Source organism: Passer domesticus, chromosome 21 (assembly GCF_036417665.1).
Source record: "Passer domesticus isolate bPasDom1 chromosome 21, bPasDom1.hap1, whole genome shotgun sequence".
In the NCBI taxonomy this organism is placed as follows: domain Eukaryota; kingdom Metazoa; phylum Chordata; class Aves; order Passeriformes; family Passeridae; genus Passer; species Passer domesticus.
The window spans coordinates 6,611,863-6,629,842 of NC_087494.1; the positions used below are offsets into that span (position 1 = coordinate 6,611,863).

The window sequence follows — 17,980 nt, forward strand, 5'->3', positions numbered from 1 at the left end:
ACAGGGCCCCTTAGAGGCAGCATCAGTGTCACTTTTCCAGCCTCCTCAGGGTTGCTCTGGCATTGCTTTCAGAGCCTGCAGAGCCAGAGCTGCCCCTGCACAGTGCCAGAGCTGGGAGGGGTCTGCAGGGCAGAGCTGAGCCCCCAGGGCTGGGCTGGGCTCTGGCAGCACTGGCAGGGCCCAGCCCTGGGCACAGGGAAGCAGCTGCTGGCAGGGACAGCTCCAGGCAGCAGAGCCCTGGGCAGGCAGTGGGGGGAAGTGCCCCCCAGGCTGGGCCGGGATATTTAAAGTCCTCTCCGAACCAAACTATTCCATTATTATTTTCTTACAGATGCCCTTGCGAAGACAGCCGAAATGTCCAACAGCAGCTCCATCAGCCACTTCCTCCTGCTGGCATTGGCAGACACACGGCAGCTGCAGCTCCTGCACTTCTGCCTCTTGCTGGGCATCTCCCTGGCTGCCCTCCTGGGCAACGGCCTCATCATCAGCGCCGTAGCCTGCGGCCACCACCTGCACACGCCCATGTTCTTCTTCCTGCTCAACCTGGCCCTCAGCGACCTGGGCTCCATCTGCACCACTGTCCCCAAAGCCATGCACAATTCCCTCTGGGACACCAGGAACATCTCCTACACAGGATGTGCTGCACAGGTTTTTCTGGTTTTCTTCTTCCTTGGATCAGAGCTTGCGCTCCTGACCATCATGTGCTACGACCGCTACGTGTCCATCTGCAAACCCCTGCACTACGGGACCCTCCTGGGCAGCAGAGCTTGTGCCCACATGGCAGCAGCTGCCTGGGCCAGTGCCTTTCTCAATGCTCTCATGCACACGGCCAATACATTTTCCCTGCCCCTCTGCTATGGCAATGCCCTGGGCCAGTTTTTCTGTGAAATCCCACAGATCCTCAAGCTCTCCTGCTCCAAATCCAACATCAGGGAATTTGGGCTCATTGCAGTTAGTGTTTGTTTATCATTTGGCTGTTTTTTGTTCATTGTTTTCTCCTATGTGCAGATCGTCAGGGCTGTGCTGAGGATCCCCTCTGAGCAGGGACGGCACAAAGCCTTTTCCACCTGCCTCCCTCACCTGGCTGTGGTCTCTCTGTTCCTCAGCACTGCAGCGTTTGCCTACCTGAAGCCCCCTTCCATGTCCTCTCCATCCCTGGATCTGGCCCTGTCAATTCTGTACTCAGTGGTGCCTCCAGCCCTGAACCCCCTCATCTACAGCCTGAGGAACCAGGAGCTCAAGGCTGAAGTGTGGAGGCTGATGACTGGATGGTTTCACAAACATTAAACTGCTGGCCAATTTCTGCCAATCACTTGTAATAAAAGTCACCTTTGATACTTCTTATGGACTTGGTTGTGGGTTTTTTTCCCTTTGTTTTACATTTTTCGTATTGACCAAAATTAAATGTAATTTTCTGTGCCATTTCTCATTTTGTTTTTCTCCATCTCCCCTGTGGCATTGACATAGACCGTGTCAATGATGAGCTGCGTTCATGGAGGCTTTAAAGGAAATAAAAGATCTCTCAGCAGAGTTTTCTGCAGAGATGCCCTTTTGTTGCCTTTCCTGGATCTGCAGCAGCAATGTCTGTGTGCAGAGCTGGGGCAGATCAATGCTGGCACAGCAGCTGTGCCCAGCAGCAGCAGCAGCACTTGGTGTTGCCAGTGCTGCTGCCGTGGCCCTGCCCCGCTGCTCTGGTGGCCCTGGTGTTGCTGCAGGGCCTGAGTGCTCTCGGGGCCGGGCACAGTCCTGGGGGTGGCAGTGCCGGGGCTGCAGCAGGGACAGGCCATGGGCACTGCTGGGGCAGCGCTGATGCCTCAGGCCAGGGCCTGGGGGCTGCAGGCTCCTTGCCCAGGCTCTCTCAAGAACATGGCCAGGCCAATGCTCAGCACAGAAAAGCCCCAGGGTGAGCAGCCCCAGGGTTGCTCATGCAAGAGTCCAGTCACTCTGTCCCCACCCTGTGGTGCTGCAGGGGTTTTTGTGGCCAAAGTGCAGAACCTGGCACTTGGACTTGTTAAGCCTCACCTTGTTGGATTTGGCCCCTGGATCCAGCCTGTCCAGGTCCCAGTGCTGAGCCCTCCTGTCCTCCAGCAGATCCACACTCCCAGCCAACTTGGTGTCACCACAATTCCATGAAATCCCAGAGTGTCCCAATGGTCTCCATGATTCCACGATGCCTCCCAGTCTTACAATGTTCCTTTGGTTCCATGGTTTCACAAAGTCCCTTGGGTCCTACAGTGTCACAATGGCCCCATCATGACACCAGGTCCTGCTCTGTCCCAATGCTCTGCATGGTTCCACAAGGCCCTGCAGGGTCACAGTGGCCTCTTGGTTCCATGAGGCCTCAGAGCACCACAAGAAATTCCTTGGTGTTGCAGTGTCACAATGGAGCCCTGGTGACAGAAGATCCTGCAGTGGCCCTTGGTTCCACAGGGCACCCCAGTGTCACAATTGTTCCGTCAGTTCCCAGAGTCCTTGCAATGGAGCAATGGCCCCTTGATTCCATTGTCCCCAGCCTCTCCCACGGTTCCACAGTGGCACAATGGCCCCTTGGTTCCACAAGGCCCCGCAGAGTCGCAGTGGCCTCTGTGGTACCAGCAGGACCCAGACTGTCACAATGGACTCCTTGCTTCCATTCAGCCCCACAGTGTCACAATGGCCCCTCGGCTCTGTGGTGCCATGTCGTACACAGTGTTACTATGGTCCTCTTAGTGCCACCAGGCCCTGCAGTGTCACAATGGCCCCTTGCTTCCCCATGGCCCTGCAGGGGGGGGGGGGAATCATCAGAGAATCAACCAGGCTGGAAAAGACCTTGGAGAGGGTCAAGTCCAACTTGGGACCCAACACCACCTTGTCACCCAGACCATGGCACTAAGTGCCACATCTAGACTTTCCTTAAACACTTCCAGGGACGGTGACTCACCCACCACCCTGGGCAACCACTTCCCGTCACCTAACACTGTGCTGCCCAACCACTGCTGAGTACAGAGGAAGAATCACTGTCCTGGTCCTGCTGCCCACACCATTCCTGATCCATAGAAGCACCAAGGGTTGGATGAGAGAAATGGTGGGGAGGGGGTGGGGACATATGGGTTATTGACGGTCCGCCTTAAAGGGTCTTGATTTTCATATCTATTCAGGCTGCATTAGAATGTGCTGGGGATCAGTATGAACTGGGGATTGCTGATAGCAATCTATAAACAGGAAAAGCAAACAGGGCAAAACAGTTGTCTCTGCGTTGTTTTCAATATAGTGTATTCACTTTGAAGACACTTCTGAAATTTGTCTAATTAACCACAGAAGAATTGGTTGACAGCCCTGGCTGCTGAGCCCAGCTTTGCCCTGGGCTGAGTTTGGCTGTGGCCCAGCTCCATCCTCCTGCGGGGCTCAGGGCCTGTTCCCAACCATGGCCAGCCCTGGCCGGCCTCTCTGCTGGCCCAGAGGCCGGCAGAGCCCGGGGCAGGGCTGTCTGTGCAGGCCCACAGGTGGCAGGGGCTCTGCAGGAGCTGGCAGAGGCTGCCCAGCAGGGAGGCCATGGGGCACAGAGCCCCAAGGCTGCTGTGGGCAGCACGGCACAGGGGCCGTTCCCAGCCGCAATGCTCCTGGCCTGGGCTGGGCCTGCACAGGGGCTGGGCCACCATGGCTGGGCCAGCACAGGGCCACCAAGGGGCCACGCAGCCGCTGCCGGGGCTGACAGCAAGGCCAGGCACACACAAGCAATTGCTGAGCATGGCCTGCACTGGCCAGGGCTGACTGTGCCACAGGCAGAGCTCAGCTGCCCTTGGGGGCTGCAGGAACAGTCAGGAGCCCAAAGAGCCTCCATGGCTGTGCTGCAGACCGAGGCTGGAGCAGGGAAATGCAGGGCTGCTGCGGGATGGGGAGGGCATTGAATTCCAGCACACCCCTCAGCTCTCTGATGATCCCGGCACCATGCTGGGCCCTGTTTCAGACTGGAGCACAGCAGATGTTGATGGGACAGGAGCCCTGCGGGGCTGTCAGGGACCTGCAGCTTGCAAGGTGCTCTGCTCTCCCTCAGGTGCTCTCGGAGAGATCCAATCCCAGCTGGGCACCTCAGGGCACAAGTGGCACTGCCTGTTCATGGGCACACAGCTGATGTCTGCCTGGAAAGGGGCACAGGTTTAATATCTGTGTGTTTCATAATGTACAAGTCTTTTTTATCTGGGTCATTTGCGTACTTCTAAGAAATGGCAATGTTTTCCCATGAGAAACAGGAATTTGCTGCACCTCATGGATTCTTCTCCTGATGGCAGGACAAAAAATACTGATCTTCCCCTCTACCTGCACCACCAAAATTCAGTCTAATGTTTCTTTACCTTTTTCCTTCAGGTTTTTCCAGCTCCCCTGGTTAAATGTCCCTGTCTAAGAATATCTCTTCATTTAGAGCAGCTGGATCTATGTCCTTCCCCTTGCTCCCAGATTTTTTTTCCTGCAGCTCTTTTCTCATCATTGCAGTGTATGTCCCATGACTAGCTTCATGCTTTGAGCTTCAGGGAATTGCCCAATCTCTCAGAAGTTTCAATAACTTGTTTGTCACCATTTTAGTTGTAGTTTTATCCTTTCTATCACCTCTTCTTATGTCTCTGTCTAAAATCCTTCCTGTATGGCAATCCCTTGTGGATGGTGGACATGTCAGATGATGCTGGGATGTCACAAGGAGCTCAGGGAAGGGTTTTGATGTTTATTCAATTCTGTGATGTTCATATTTTTGATGTGTGCCATGAAGAGACACCCTTCTGTGCCTATAAGTCTCACCAGCTCCTGTTCCCCCCAACAGCACAAACATGATGAGTTGTGGATCCCACTCCAGTGGCTGCACTTGGATCTCCCTCCATAGCCAGAGCAGAGCTCCCTTGTCCCAGAAAGTCCCTGGCAAAGGAAGGATGAAGGACACAGGAGAGGCTGTGGGGATCAGGGTCAGGGCAGAGCCAGGGAGAAGAATGACTTTTGCATTTGATGGAGCTGTGCCTTCCCTTGGCTTTGTTGGTTGACAATCAATGAACATCCCTCTGTGTCTGGGGCAGCTCCTTCTCCAAGGAAAGCAGGTGGGAGTTGGAGCCAAGGAGCTGAAACCTGCAGGTGCAGCCTGGGCTGGAGGGAGCTGAGATTTGCACAAGGCTGCTCTGAGTGCCAGGGCTTGGATGGGGGAAATGGTGGGGTGGGGGTAGGGACAGAGTCTGATTGATTGTCAGCCATGAAGGGTCCTGATTTTCATATCTATTCAAACTGCATGAGGAGGTACTTGGATTCAGTGTCAGTTGAAGACTGCAACTATCAATTTATGATCAGGAAAAAAAAAACCTAAACAGGAACTAAAAACATTTTCTCACTGTCTTTTTAAATATAATATAATTAGCTTGAATACGCTACTGAAATCTGTGTAATTAACCACAAATTATTTGGAAACTGAAATGAAATTATCCCCAGAGGCTTGGCTTGTTAAGGGGTTCTCAGTGTTGATGAGCCCTGGGACACTGAATTCCTGAGCTGAAGATCTGAAGGCTGAACAAGCCTCTGGAGCAGTGAAATCCAGCAGCAGCCTCCAAGTTGCTGAGGATGTCAGCAGCCCCCACTGAGGCCATCCCTGTCCAGAGACCATGGAGGAATGGGCAGACAAGGAGAGCGTCCCTGGGGCTGGGCCAGCAGAACTCAGAGGCACCAGGGGCTCCAGCTGGGCAATGGAGTGTGGAATGTGGCTGGGAAAGGCCTGCCTGGGCTGTGCCAAGCAGCACAGACAAGCCCTGACTCCCATCCCCCAAGCAACCCTCTCAAGGAGACATTTGGAAGGAATTGCAATTGTTTGTGTACTCTGAGTTGGACTCCTTGGAGAAATACCAATAAGAGATCCTCAGAAGCTCAAAACAACAAAACATCCTTTACTGGCAAACACAGAAAATCAGAGAAACTTTGGCAAAAGGTTTAATATGATATTCAATCAACAAAAAAACACTTCTTAACGCAATAATGTGGCCCATTCAAATTCAGAAACTGTAAGCCTGTTCAATTTAATTAAACTCAAAATTTGCAAGGGGGATGGAATTAGAAGAAGATACAGAAAGAAAGACAAAAAAACCTTTAGAAACACACACACACAGCTACTAACTCCTGGATTCCAGCACTGTTCAGATGGAAATGCCAAGAGGAGGTAGGGTCAAGATGTGTGCTTGCCTTGTGGTCAGCCTTCAATACCCCTTGGTCTTCCTGGGCCCTTCCCCCACGTGGGACTTGGGCTCATTTGGTCACTCAGGAGCTGGGCTGGTGCTCCAGAGGTGGCTGTGGAGCATTGCCTGTGCTGTGCCAGGGACTGGATAGAGGGCTTGGATAGAGGCTCTGGGGGGGATTGGGGTTCCAGGGCAGGGCAAAACTGGGCTTACAGGGCAGGGCAAGGCTGGATCTGCCGCTCCTCTCCGACACAAAAAATGTTTCCAGCCAACAATCTCCTCCACAGGGAATGTTGGAGGGTCACAATAGGGAATGTTGGAGGTGAAATCCAAAATTTGGCCACGGGGACCTAGATGACAAGGACAGTTCTTTTCCATAGGAAGGAAAGCACAGAGCCCCAGTGTATGAAAGGCAGGTGAGAGCCTGAGTAGGCCAAAGCCGGCCAGATTTGTCAGGAATGGCAGATTTTGTCTGGGACCAGCTTTTAGATTTAGGGAATTTTGGAGACGAAATCCAAATCTTGGCCATGGGCCCCTGGATATACAGGACAGTTCTTTTCCATAGGAAGGAGAGCATGGAGCCTTCCCCAGTGTTTTGTGGACAGATAGGAAGTGACCCTTCTGAAACCAGCCAGCCAGACTTGTCCTGGCAATATTCCTGTTTGGAACAATCCCTAGAAATAAGTTAATTTGGAGGTGAAATCACAATTCTGACCATGGGTACCTGGAGGAGAAGGACAATTCTTTTCCATTGAGAAAAAAAGCATGGAGCCCCAGTGTTTAAGCAGCAGATGAGAAGAGACCCTCAACATGCCAAGGTCACCTGGACCAGTCAGGCAATCCATGGGAGGCCAAACCAGCCAGACATGTTCCATGTTCTCTTGGTTTTAAGAGGCCCTGCAGTATCACCATGGTCCCCTTGGTTCCATGGGGCCCCACAGTGTCCTAATGGTGATTTGATTCCATGGGGTCCAGTAGTGTCACAATGGTGCTTTGGTTCAATGGGGTCACACAATGTCACATTGGACCCTAGGTTCCAGAAGGCCCCACTGTGTCACATGGTTCCAATGATTCCATGAGGCCTTGCAGTGTCACAATGGTCTCTGTGGTTCCCCAGGCCCCCAAATGACACGTGACTCCTCTATTCCATGAGCCCTTCAATGTCACAATGGTCTCCTTTGGCCACACAGTTCATAATGGACCACTGATGACACCAGGCCCCACAATATCACAATGGCCCTTTGGTTCCATGCAGCCCTGCAGTGTCACAAAGGCCTCTTGGTTACACGAGGCCCCAAAGTATCACAGTGGTCCTTTTGGTTCTGTGGGAACCCCAGGGTCACAATGGTCTCCATGATTCCATGAGTCCCTGCAGTGTCACAGTGGTCCCCACAGTTCCATGGTGCCCCATGGTGTCACAATGGCCCCTTTGTTCCATGAGGCTGTGAAGTCCCTTAATGGTCTCTCCATGGTCCCATGAGGCCTTGCAATGTCACAATGGACCTTTGTCTCCATGGGGTCCCAGAGTGTCACAATGGCCTCTTGGTCCCATGACACCCCAAAGCATCATAATGGTCTCCACAGTTCCAGAAGGCTTCGCGATGTCACAATGAACCCTTGGTTTGATGGGGCCTCTCAGTGTCACAATGATCCCAACATTCCATGGAATCACACAGCATCAGTATGATCCCCTTGCTTCCATGAAGCCCCACAGTGTCACAATGGTCCCATGGTGTCACAGGGCCCCATAGTGTCACCATGGTCCCTTGCTTCCATGGGCCCTGTGCTGCTGCATTCCCCCCTCCCCTTCTCAGGCCGCCCTGCCAGCTCAGAAATGTTCCTTGGGCCTCGGCCTGGCCAACAGCCCCTGGGCTCAGCTTCTCTGCAGCTCAGCACAAACACTGTCTGCTCCAGGCACTGCTGCTGCCCAACCAGCTCCTGGTTTCTGGAGGAGCAGCCCTGGGAACTGCTTTTGTTCCCTCAGTGGCACAACATCCCTGTTCTCACAGTGCCAAAGAAAGCTGTTGATGCCAAGTGCAGCCAGGATGAACCGTTGCTGTGACTGCAGCCCTTCTCTTGGGGCCCTACAAACAGCGCTGCAAAAGGAGCCCCTTGGAGCTCTCCTGAACCAGCGACTCCCTCTGAGTGGGGCCTCTCCCAGCCGGGAACTCTCCCGTTTGCTGCACTAGGGGATCCCTGAACAACAAGGGAGCCTGGGCCGATCCCCCCACTCCTCCAGGCTCAACCCTTCACCCGCTGGGGAGATGCCAAAGCATCCACAGGGAGTATTTCCCTCCCTCAGGGGAATTTCTCACAGGTGCCTTGCACTGACTCTTTGTGTCTGTGTGCACACAGGAGTGCCTGTGCTGGGGAAATGTGGCAGAAATGCTGCTCTCGGATGGTTGGAGTGCCTTGGATAGCTGAGTCAAGTCAGGCCTGTAAGTGTGGTTAAGTTACAAGGTCTAAGCTAAGTTAATTGCTTCTAAGAGTTGCTCTTTTGCTAATTTGTTAGATTTAATTTACGTTATTAGCTAAGATGATTATATTTAAGTTTTATTTCACTGTTAAATTATTTAGTCATAGGTTATAAATGAGGTTAAAGACTGTTAAGTGTTGTTCTTTTGCTAAATTGTGAAGTTGAAGGTATCAGTTAAGGTTAAGGTATAAGTTAAATCCTGTTAAGTTTGAGCTCCTTTCAGCTTTTAGATCATATTCCTTTTATCCTTGTCCTCACTGTCCTTGTGTCACACACACACACATACACAGGGACAGTTCTTGGTTCATTTCTGCTTTATTTGCCTTGATTTGGTTTGGTTTTCTTGTTGCTTTGTTTCTTTGGTGTGCCTGAAGTGTCCAGTCAGGAGCAGAGTGACTCTTGCCAAAGAACTTTGTGGTGCTGTCACTTAATATTAAATCAGGTTGTTGCTGATCTCTTCCCGGGGATTTTTTCAGCGTTCTCAAGCCCCCGATCGTAACAGGGTGAAGGAGCACTGGCCCTGGGGGACACAGAGACGCTGCAGGGGTGTCCCTGTCCCCCTGTCCCACCCCCAGGGCCCCGGCTCCCCGTCCCCGTGTCAGACTCTGGGGTTGATCTCGTGGAACATCCTCTGGGGGAGGCTGCGGCGCCGGGGGCGGGGGGACCCGGGGGGACAGGGGACCCCGCTGTGCACGAGCAGCGTTGGACTGCTCTGGGGGAACTGTGAGGGGGGCTGGGGCAGAGTGACCTCCCCAGTGACTTCACACAGCCCCTGTGATGTCACACAGCCCCTTTGTGATGTCACACAGACATCTCTGTGAAGTCACACAGCCGTATGTGATGCAACAGTCACCCTGTGATGTCAAAGACTCCCAGTGATGTCACACAGCCTCCCGGTAATGTCACAGCCCACTCTTGGACATCACACAGCACCTTTGTAATGTCACAGTGCCAACACTGTGATGCCACCCTGTGATGTCCTACAGTTGTGCTGTGAGATCTCAGAAGACTCTGTGATGTCACAAAGTCACCCTGTGACATCACAGTCTCTTCTGGGATGCTACACAGCCACCTGGTCTATGATGCTCCACAATCACCCAGTGATGTCACAACCCACTCTCTTATGTCACAGAGCCATCCTCTATGATGGCAGAGTTTGCTCTATGGCCTCACATCCTACTCTATGATGTCACCGCCAGCTCTGTGATGTCACAACTCCCTCAGTGATGTCACAAAACCCTCTTTGTGGTTCTACTTCCACTCTGTAATATCACAGCACGCACTTTGACATCACAGCCTGCTCTGTGATGCCATACAGCCATGCCATGATGTCATACAGCCTGCTCTTTGATGTCACATAGTGATGATGGTGCAACTCCTCAATGACCTCACACAAAAACTCTGTGATGTCATAGCCCAACCTGTGACCTCACACAGCCCACTCTGTGCTGTCACACAGCCCCTTGCTGACATCACAGCTGCTCTGTGCCTCCATGACACAGCCACAGAGGTGCCGCTGTGACACAGCCCCCTCTGGGACATCCCCCAGCCCCTGCCAGTGCTGAGCCCCTGTCAGCTCTGCCTGTGCCTTGCTGGTGTCCCTGAGCTGCCCTGGCAGTGCCCCAGCCCTGCTGGGCTGTGCACAGGAGCTGCTCCTGGCCAGAGCTGTCTCTCTGCAGCGCTGCCCTTGCCAAAAGCTGCCTCTGGGCCAGGAGCCCGGCCCAGCTCAGCAGCACAGACACAGCACAAGGACTTCAATGACCCTCTGGGGCTTGGGTGCTCTTTGCATCAGACTCAGTCCCTCAGAGTGTGCTCAGAGAACTTCTCAGGGACTCAAAAGGGAGTGAAACACTGAAGTTTCTCATACTTTAAACCGATCCTTCTGAGGGACAGGTCTGAAAAAGTATCCCCATGTTCCAGGTAGAGCAGAACACTGGTGGCAGTGATGGCAGGTGGGGTCAAGCGAGGGAAAAGTGTCTCTGAAGCTGAGCAAACCTCTGCCTCTGTCCCTGCAGGCTGTCGTCATCCCCCGGCTGCCCCACCTGGCTGGCCCCTTCCTTTGCTGACAGCTCTGCCTCTGCCTGCCCACACAAAGCCTTGCGCTGCTCCAGGCTTCTTCTGGGGGATGTGTTGCACCACAGCCCTGCTCTGGGAGGGAAATTCCTTTCTCCTGGTGTCCAGTCTGGGCCTCCCCAGCTGCCCTTTGAGCCATTATCTTTCTCAGGATCATTTAAATATGAAGCTGTAGCGTCTCTGAAACCACCCTTCAATCCCTCTCAGGCTATTCCTGTTGTGTCCTCAGTCTCCACACCACTGAGCCCAGAGCCATCAGCCTCTCCATGCTGGTTATGTGATGAGGCCTCCAAACCCCATCTTGGGAGATTTTTGAGTCCTCTCCAAGGTCTGTGAAAATGGAAAAATAGTGGTCAAACGTATTTTCTCCCAAATCTTACAGTGCCAGAAGAAGGGTCAGTATCTTTAAACTGAATGAGGACGGACTTACATTTGTTAGAAGGAGGAAATATTTTACAGTTATCAGAGTGGCACAAAACTGCAACTGTTCTTCCAGAGAAGTGGATTCCCCATCACAAGAATTGTCCAAGACCAGGAGCTTTGTGCAACCTGACCCAGTGAAACCCCATCCCTACCCAAAGGACAGAATTCCTGTTGTGTGGGTTCTCTGATGTGCTGGGTGCCCTCACAACGCTTCTGGCCAGAATGTCTGCTGAGGGCAGCCAGGCTGCTGCAGGGGCAGTGACCTCACAGCCATCACCATGGCAGCCCTGTCCCCTGGGCCTGGCTCTCCCCTTTTCTCTGCCCCTGCCTTGTCTCTGCTGGCATGAAGAGTTTTGTCATTCATATCTTGTCCCCAAGGTGCCAAAGGCTTCCCAGGCAGGCTCCTGGAGCAGAAGTGGCTTTTCAGAGCCCAGGCAGAAATGAACCCGGGGGCAGCAGCTCTGCAGTGCTGGCCACCAGGCCAGGCTGCCAAGGGAGGCTTCTGGCCATGCCCTGCAAGCAGCTGCTGCTGCCAAGGTGCCTTTGGTGCCTCAGGCTCTGCCTGGCACAGCTCCCAGCATGGCACTCTGCCCTTGTGCGTGAGCCCTTCCCTGTGCTGGGGCTGGCCTGGGGCTTTTCCTGCAGCGGGACCTGCCCTGCTCCTGGCACAGGAAAGGCAGTTCCTGCTGGAGCAGGAGGCTCTGCCTGCAATGGGCTCCAACAACTCCCGCAAGGCCATGTTGCCTGCAAAATTGCTTCCTGGAGCAGAATATTCTAATAATTGTTATAGCTCCTGTACTGTGGAGTAAACAACTGTGGTTAAGTTCTTTGTTCTAATAATGATCAGAATCAATAAGAGCTGTATTTATATAAATATATCTGGTATTCCATCCTTAATCCTGTGGGACAAATTGCATTAAGTTCCAATTCCACCTGTCCAATCTTTACACCTTTGACAAAGTCTGGGGCCAGCATTGGATCCAGTCACTCCCAGTCTCCTCTTTTAGAAGGAATTTTAGAAGTCTAAGGATCCTGCAGGGGTTTGAGGATCCATGGTGGCTGTTGGGGGTCATTTCTCCAACTCATGTCTCAACAGAAATTTCTCCAATAAAGAAATAAAGCTTTTGCCTGAAGCTCCCACTTTGCCCATGACTGGAGCCCCTGTGAGTGTCTGGGACATCCCGGCTCTTTGGCAGCCTGGGGACTCCTGGGATGTCACGGTGGAGCCCCCGTGAGTTCCTGTGACAGATTGGTGCCTTTGCAGCCCAAGGTGCCCTGGGATGTCACCATGGAATGGCTGAGACTGCCTCTGACCACAGGGCTCTTTACCATCCCCAGAAACCCCTGGGAGGTGTCCGTGGAGCCCCTGTCTCTGCCTGTGACATTCCAGCTCTTGAACAGCTTGGAGACTCTTGGAAAGTCCCCATGGAACCCCTCTGAGGGCCTGTGACAAATCTGATCCTTAGTGGGCAACCATCACCAGCCCCCTTCCTATGGTCAGTTTCCATGGCAACTATCCCCAGCCCCCTGTTGCTATGCTCAGTCCCTGGGTAGCTCCATGCAGACCCCATGCCAGGGGTGGTTGCCATGGACACCAGCTCAGGCCTGCAGCCACAGCCCGTTGCCATGGCAACCACTGGCAGCCCCATCCCCAGGGTCATGGGATCCCAGATCCACAGAATTGGCTGAGCAGAGAGATACCCATCAGGATCCTGGAGTCCAACTGCTGGCCCTGCACAGGACACCCCAACAATGCCAGCCTGGGCCTGGCAGCGCTGGCCAAACGCTGCTGGAGCTCAGAGAGCCCTGGAGCTGGGAGCCTTCCCTGGGGAGCCTGGGCACTGCCCCAGCAGCCTCTGGGGAAAAACCTTTTCCTGAGATCCAACCTGAGCCTGCCCTGACTCAGCTGCAGCCGTTCCCTCCAGTCCTGTCCCTGGGCACCAGAGGGAAGAGGTTCCCACAGCCCCAGCCAGGGACCCTCTCCCAAGGCTGCTGCCATGGCCACCAGGGCTGGGACCAGCTGGGATGCTCGGTTTCCATGGGCCGGGCTTTAGGAATGGGATTCTCCAATGTCCTGTTCTCGCTAAAACCGCGCTGCCGCTCACTGCCCTCCCACCTCCCATGGAAAGCACGAAAGGTGAAGATCCCAGGCTGGGATAAGAACAATTTACTGGGAACAGCAATGAGATAAGGAATAAACAGGAACAAAAGCAATATTGATAACAGAAGGGATAAGAAAAACTATTTACAGGGAAAACTACAACATCACCACTGAGTGGCTCTTCCTGGCCAGGTATTTCCTCCTGCCTGGAAAGGACACCTTTCTCCTCAGGGAGAGAGTCCCTTTCCTGCCCCTGGCAATGACCTGAGGTGGGAGTGAGTGTAATGACACGGCTCTGGCCAGACCCTCTTGTTCTTCAATCCCACATCAGGTCATTAGCAGGGGCAGGAAAAGTGACAAGTGTCTTCCCACCATGGATCACAGGGAACATGGATCAGCAGGTCTCTTCCCAATGCGGGTTCTCCAATAGGGGATGAAGCTGGAGCAGCATACGAGGCTCTTCCCACACTCAGGGCACTTGCAGGACTTCCCTTACTGGTAATTCTGTTGGTGTTTGGTCAAGTTAGAGCTGTGGGTAAAGATCTTCCCACACTGGGGACACTCGTAGGGCCTCTCCCCGCTGTGGATGCGCCGGTGCCTGGCGAAGTTTGAGTTGCAGTTGAAGCCCTTCCTGCAGTCTGGGCAGCGGAAGTGCCTCTCCTCTGTGTGAATCCATTGATGCTGGAGGAGACTGGAGCTGGTCTGAAACCTCTTCTGACACTCGGGACAGTCATAGGGCCTCTCCCCGGTATGGATGCGTTAGTGAGTGATGAGCTCAGAGTTGCACCTGAAGCCCTTCCCACACTCCCCACACTCGTAGGGCCGTTCCCCAGTGTGGCTCCTCTGGTGCACGATCAGGCTGGTGATCCACCAGAAGCTCTTCCCACACTCCAAGCACCTATGAGGCTTCTCCCCATCAGGAACCTCCTCATGGACCACCAGCTCCAAGCTCTGGCTGTAGCTCTGTCCACCTTCCAGGCACAGGGTGGATCTTTACTCCACAGAGCAAGCTGGGCTGCGTTTGCAGCCCCTCCTTGTGCAGGATCTCCAGGGCTTTTCCTCCCCGTTGGGTTCCTGCGCTGTGGAGCCGCTCAAAACGGCCTCTGCCACAAGGTTCTGCCGCGGGGATTTGTCCTCCCTGCTCTCCAGGCTCAGCTTCTGCTCTGGGGGAGGAAGGACAAGGAGAGGATGGCATTTGCCTCCATGCCACAGGCAGGGGCAAGGAGATGCCCCAAAGCTGTCCTGCAGCTGGGGGCTGTGCTGGGCTGGGAGATGGAGCAGGAGAGAGGGGAAAGGGGCACTGACTTCCTCCTCACCTGCTTGCATGTTCTGGGGCATTTTCCTCACAGTCTCAATGAGGGTTGGCAATGGAAATCCTGGTTTGAGGAAAACAAAGGATGAGCACATTGAGTTTGAAGGTCCCTCTGCCCAAGTCCATCTCTACAAGTCACCGGCCATCGGGGCTCCAGAAAAACCTCCCAAAGACCACAAGTCAGCCTGGAAAAAGCCTCCTAGGAGTTCCCTGTCCCTGCTCCCTCCCCTCTGCTGTTTAGGGTTCCCCCCTGTCCCATCTGCTGGGGTCACGCTTGCATTGGGGGTCCCCCTTCTCCTCGGTGCCCGCCCTCCCCAGCCTGCTGGCTGTCCCAGCAATCCCAAAAGCTGCCCCCTCTTCGCTCTGCCCATTCAGGGATGCCAGGGCTTCTTAGGCTCCCTTTTGGGCTCCCTTCTCCCCTCATGCTCTGCTCTGGGCTGCAGGGGCTCCAAGGAGTCCCCCCTGCCCCTCTCCAGCCTCTGCAGGCTCCCGCCAATGGCGGCGCTCCCCCCTCTCTGGGCTCCCCACTTTGGGCTCCTGGGGGACACAGGGCTCTGCTCCTCCAGGCTGCCTCTGCCGCCAGCCGCCACTGCCACCCCCCGATGTCCCCCCAAGGGGCCTTTTCTGCTCAGCCTTGCACTTCTTCATTCTCCAAACATCCCCCCAGAAAACCCAACTGGGAGGAACTGGGAGTGACGGGGAACATGCTGGTGGTTACTGGAAAAAACTGCGCTTATCCTGGGATCAACTGGGATCATGCTGGAGGTGACTGGGATCATCCTGGCACTGAGTGCCACTGCACTGAGGCTGACTGGGAGTGCTTGGCAGCAAATGGGATCATACTGGGGAATAATGGGAGGGACTGGGAACATGCTGGAGGGAACTGGGATACACTGGGAGATACTGGGAGTGACTGGAACAAAAGGGAGGGTGAAAGAGAGCAACTGGAACCATGTGGAGCACAACTGGTTCATACTGGCAGGGACTGGGAGCACACTGGGCTCATCTCTGGATCATACTGGGAGGGACTGGACTAATACTGGGAGAATCTGAGAGCGACTGGGAGCACACTCTGCACATCATCCCCCATACTGGGCCTGACTGGGAGCAACTGGGATTATACTGGGACCACACTGGGAGGGCTGGCATGTGACTGGGATCCAACTGGAGCTTACTGGGATCATATTGGGATTGAAAGGGAGTGACTGGGATCACACTTTGGGCTACTGGGAGCACCTGAGAGAAACTGGGATCATGCTGCAAGCAAACTGGAGGAACTGGGCAGGACTGGATGCATGCTGGAGGCACCTGGGATATTCTGGGCATGACTGGGGGATCACACTGGGAGAACTGACACCTTCCTGGGGCCACTGGCAGTGCCTGGGAATGACTGCAGACATGCTGGGACAAGGTGGGAAATGTTGGGGGGTTTTGTGGATTTTGGGGAGTTTGGATTTTGGGGGTTTTATTGGCGCTTTGGGGGGTGTTTTTCTAGGGGTGTTTGGGGGTTTATTAAAAATTTTGGTTGGTTTTTTTTTGTATTTTGGGAGGTTTTACTGGGATTTTGTTGGGGGTTTTTGCAATTCTCATAAATTCTGGGAGGTTTATTGGGATTTTTAGGAGATTTTGAGGTATTTATTGGAATTGTGGAGGCATTTAATGTGATTTATTTGGGATTTGGGTTTTTTGGCAATTTGGGTTTTTTGGGAGTTTTGGTGGGATTTAGAGGAGTTTTGTGAGGTTTCTTGGTTGTTGCTCTGATTTCTTTAGGTCTTGGGGGGAGATTTTGCAAGATTTTTTAGGGGACATTTTTGGGGGATTTGTGGGGTTTCATCAGGATTTTGGGGGTTATTGGGATTTCAAAAGATTTAATGGTCTTTTATTGGGATTCTATGGTGCTCTAATGGGACTTTGCGATATTTATTTCGGATTTCATGAGTTTTATTGGGACTTTTGGGGCTTTTAAGGAGATTTTGATGCCTCTCAGCCCTTCCGCAAACCCTGGGACAACCCCAAAGGGCCCAGACCCCCAAATCCCCCACAAATTCCACTAAAAATCCCAAATTCCTCAAGAAATTACAATAAGATCCTCCAAAACCCCAGAGAATCCCACAAAATCCCAGTGAAACCCAACAAAACTCATAAAAACTCCCCAAAATTTCACTAAACCCCCTCAAAAATCAACCCCCCAACCCAAATAAAATCCCCCAAAATCCAAAACTCCCCAAATCCACAAAACTCCCAATATCCCATAACCCCCCGAAACCCAATAATTCTCTCCAAAACCTCTATAATTCCCCCTAAACTTCCATCAAATACCCAATAAAGCCCTAAAGAAACCCCAAGATAATCCCCAAAAACCCTCCTAAAATTCATCAAAATTGCTCCAAAATCACAAAAAAAGCCCCCCAAAATCCTCCCAGACTCTCTGGGGCCGTCCTGGATCAGGGGCACCGGCTGGTGGAACAGGAGCCACCTCAGGGGCCCTCGGAGCTCTGTGGGGAGGGGGCACCATGGGAGACCCCCCAAACACGGGAGGGGGGGGTGGAGCCCCTGTTGTGCCCCCTCGCCCCGAAACCCCCAGACCCCGGTTCAGGGGGGGCCTGGGACCCCCCGGGACCCCTCCGGGGGCCCCAAACCCCCCCAAGTTTGGCTCAGGATCACCCTGGACCCCCAAAACTTTCCCGGGACCCTCAGACCCCCAAGTTCCCCACAAAATTGACGCCAGACCCACCTGAGACCCCCCTCAAATCCATCAGACTGCCCCAAATCCCCCTCAATCCCCCCCAAACCCTGGGAAATCCGCTCACACTCCGCTAAATCCCCCCAGATGCACCTCAGAACCCACCAGAGCCCCCCAGCTCCTCTCACAACCCCCCAAAATCCCTTCAGACCCTCCCAATTCCCCTCAAATCCCCCTAAACCCACCTGAGAACACTCCAGACCCTCTCAAGCTGCCCCCAAAGATCCCTAAAGCCCCCTCAGACCCACCAAAGCCCCCTCTGACCCCCTCACGCCCCCCAAACCCACCGCACACCCCTCTATTTCCCGTCAATCTCCCCAAAATCCCCAATTTCTCCTCAGACCGCCCCAAACCCCCCCAGTTTCCCCTCAGCGCCCTCCTCAGCCGCGCTCGCCTCTGAATCTCCCGCCTCCGCCGCGTGCACGGGCTCCCCAGCCAATAGCGGCGCGCCCCGCCCCAAACCAACCAATGAGGGCGCGGCTCCCCTCAGCAGCGCCCGCCTCCCCGCGCCGCTGCAGCCAATCAGAGGCGAGCCGCAGCGGCGGTGCCGGTGCCGGGCGCTGCAGAGAGCGGGGGCGGCGCTGGGAGCGGCCGGAGCGCTCCGGGAGCTGCTGAGGCGGCCGGGACAGGGCCGGGAGGGGCTGAGAGGGGATCGGGGGGGCGTGGGAGGGTCCGG

General features: G+C 54.1%; 1 protein-coding gene across 1 annotated transcript; it reads left to right on the top strand.

Moving 5' to 3' along the window:
- Nucleotides 1–354: 354 nt before the first annotated feature.
- Nucleotides 355–1,341, top strand: LOC135284897 (olfactory receptor 14A16-like). The gene has a single exon (XM_064396702.1). It carries the CDS (start codon nucleotides 355–357, stop codon nucleotides 1,285–1,287), a length of 933 nt encoding a protein of 310 aa, XP_064252772.1. The 3' UTR covers nucleotides 1,288–1,341.
- Nucleotides 1,342–17,980: the final 16,639 nt, after the last annotated feature.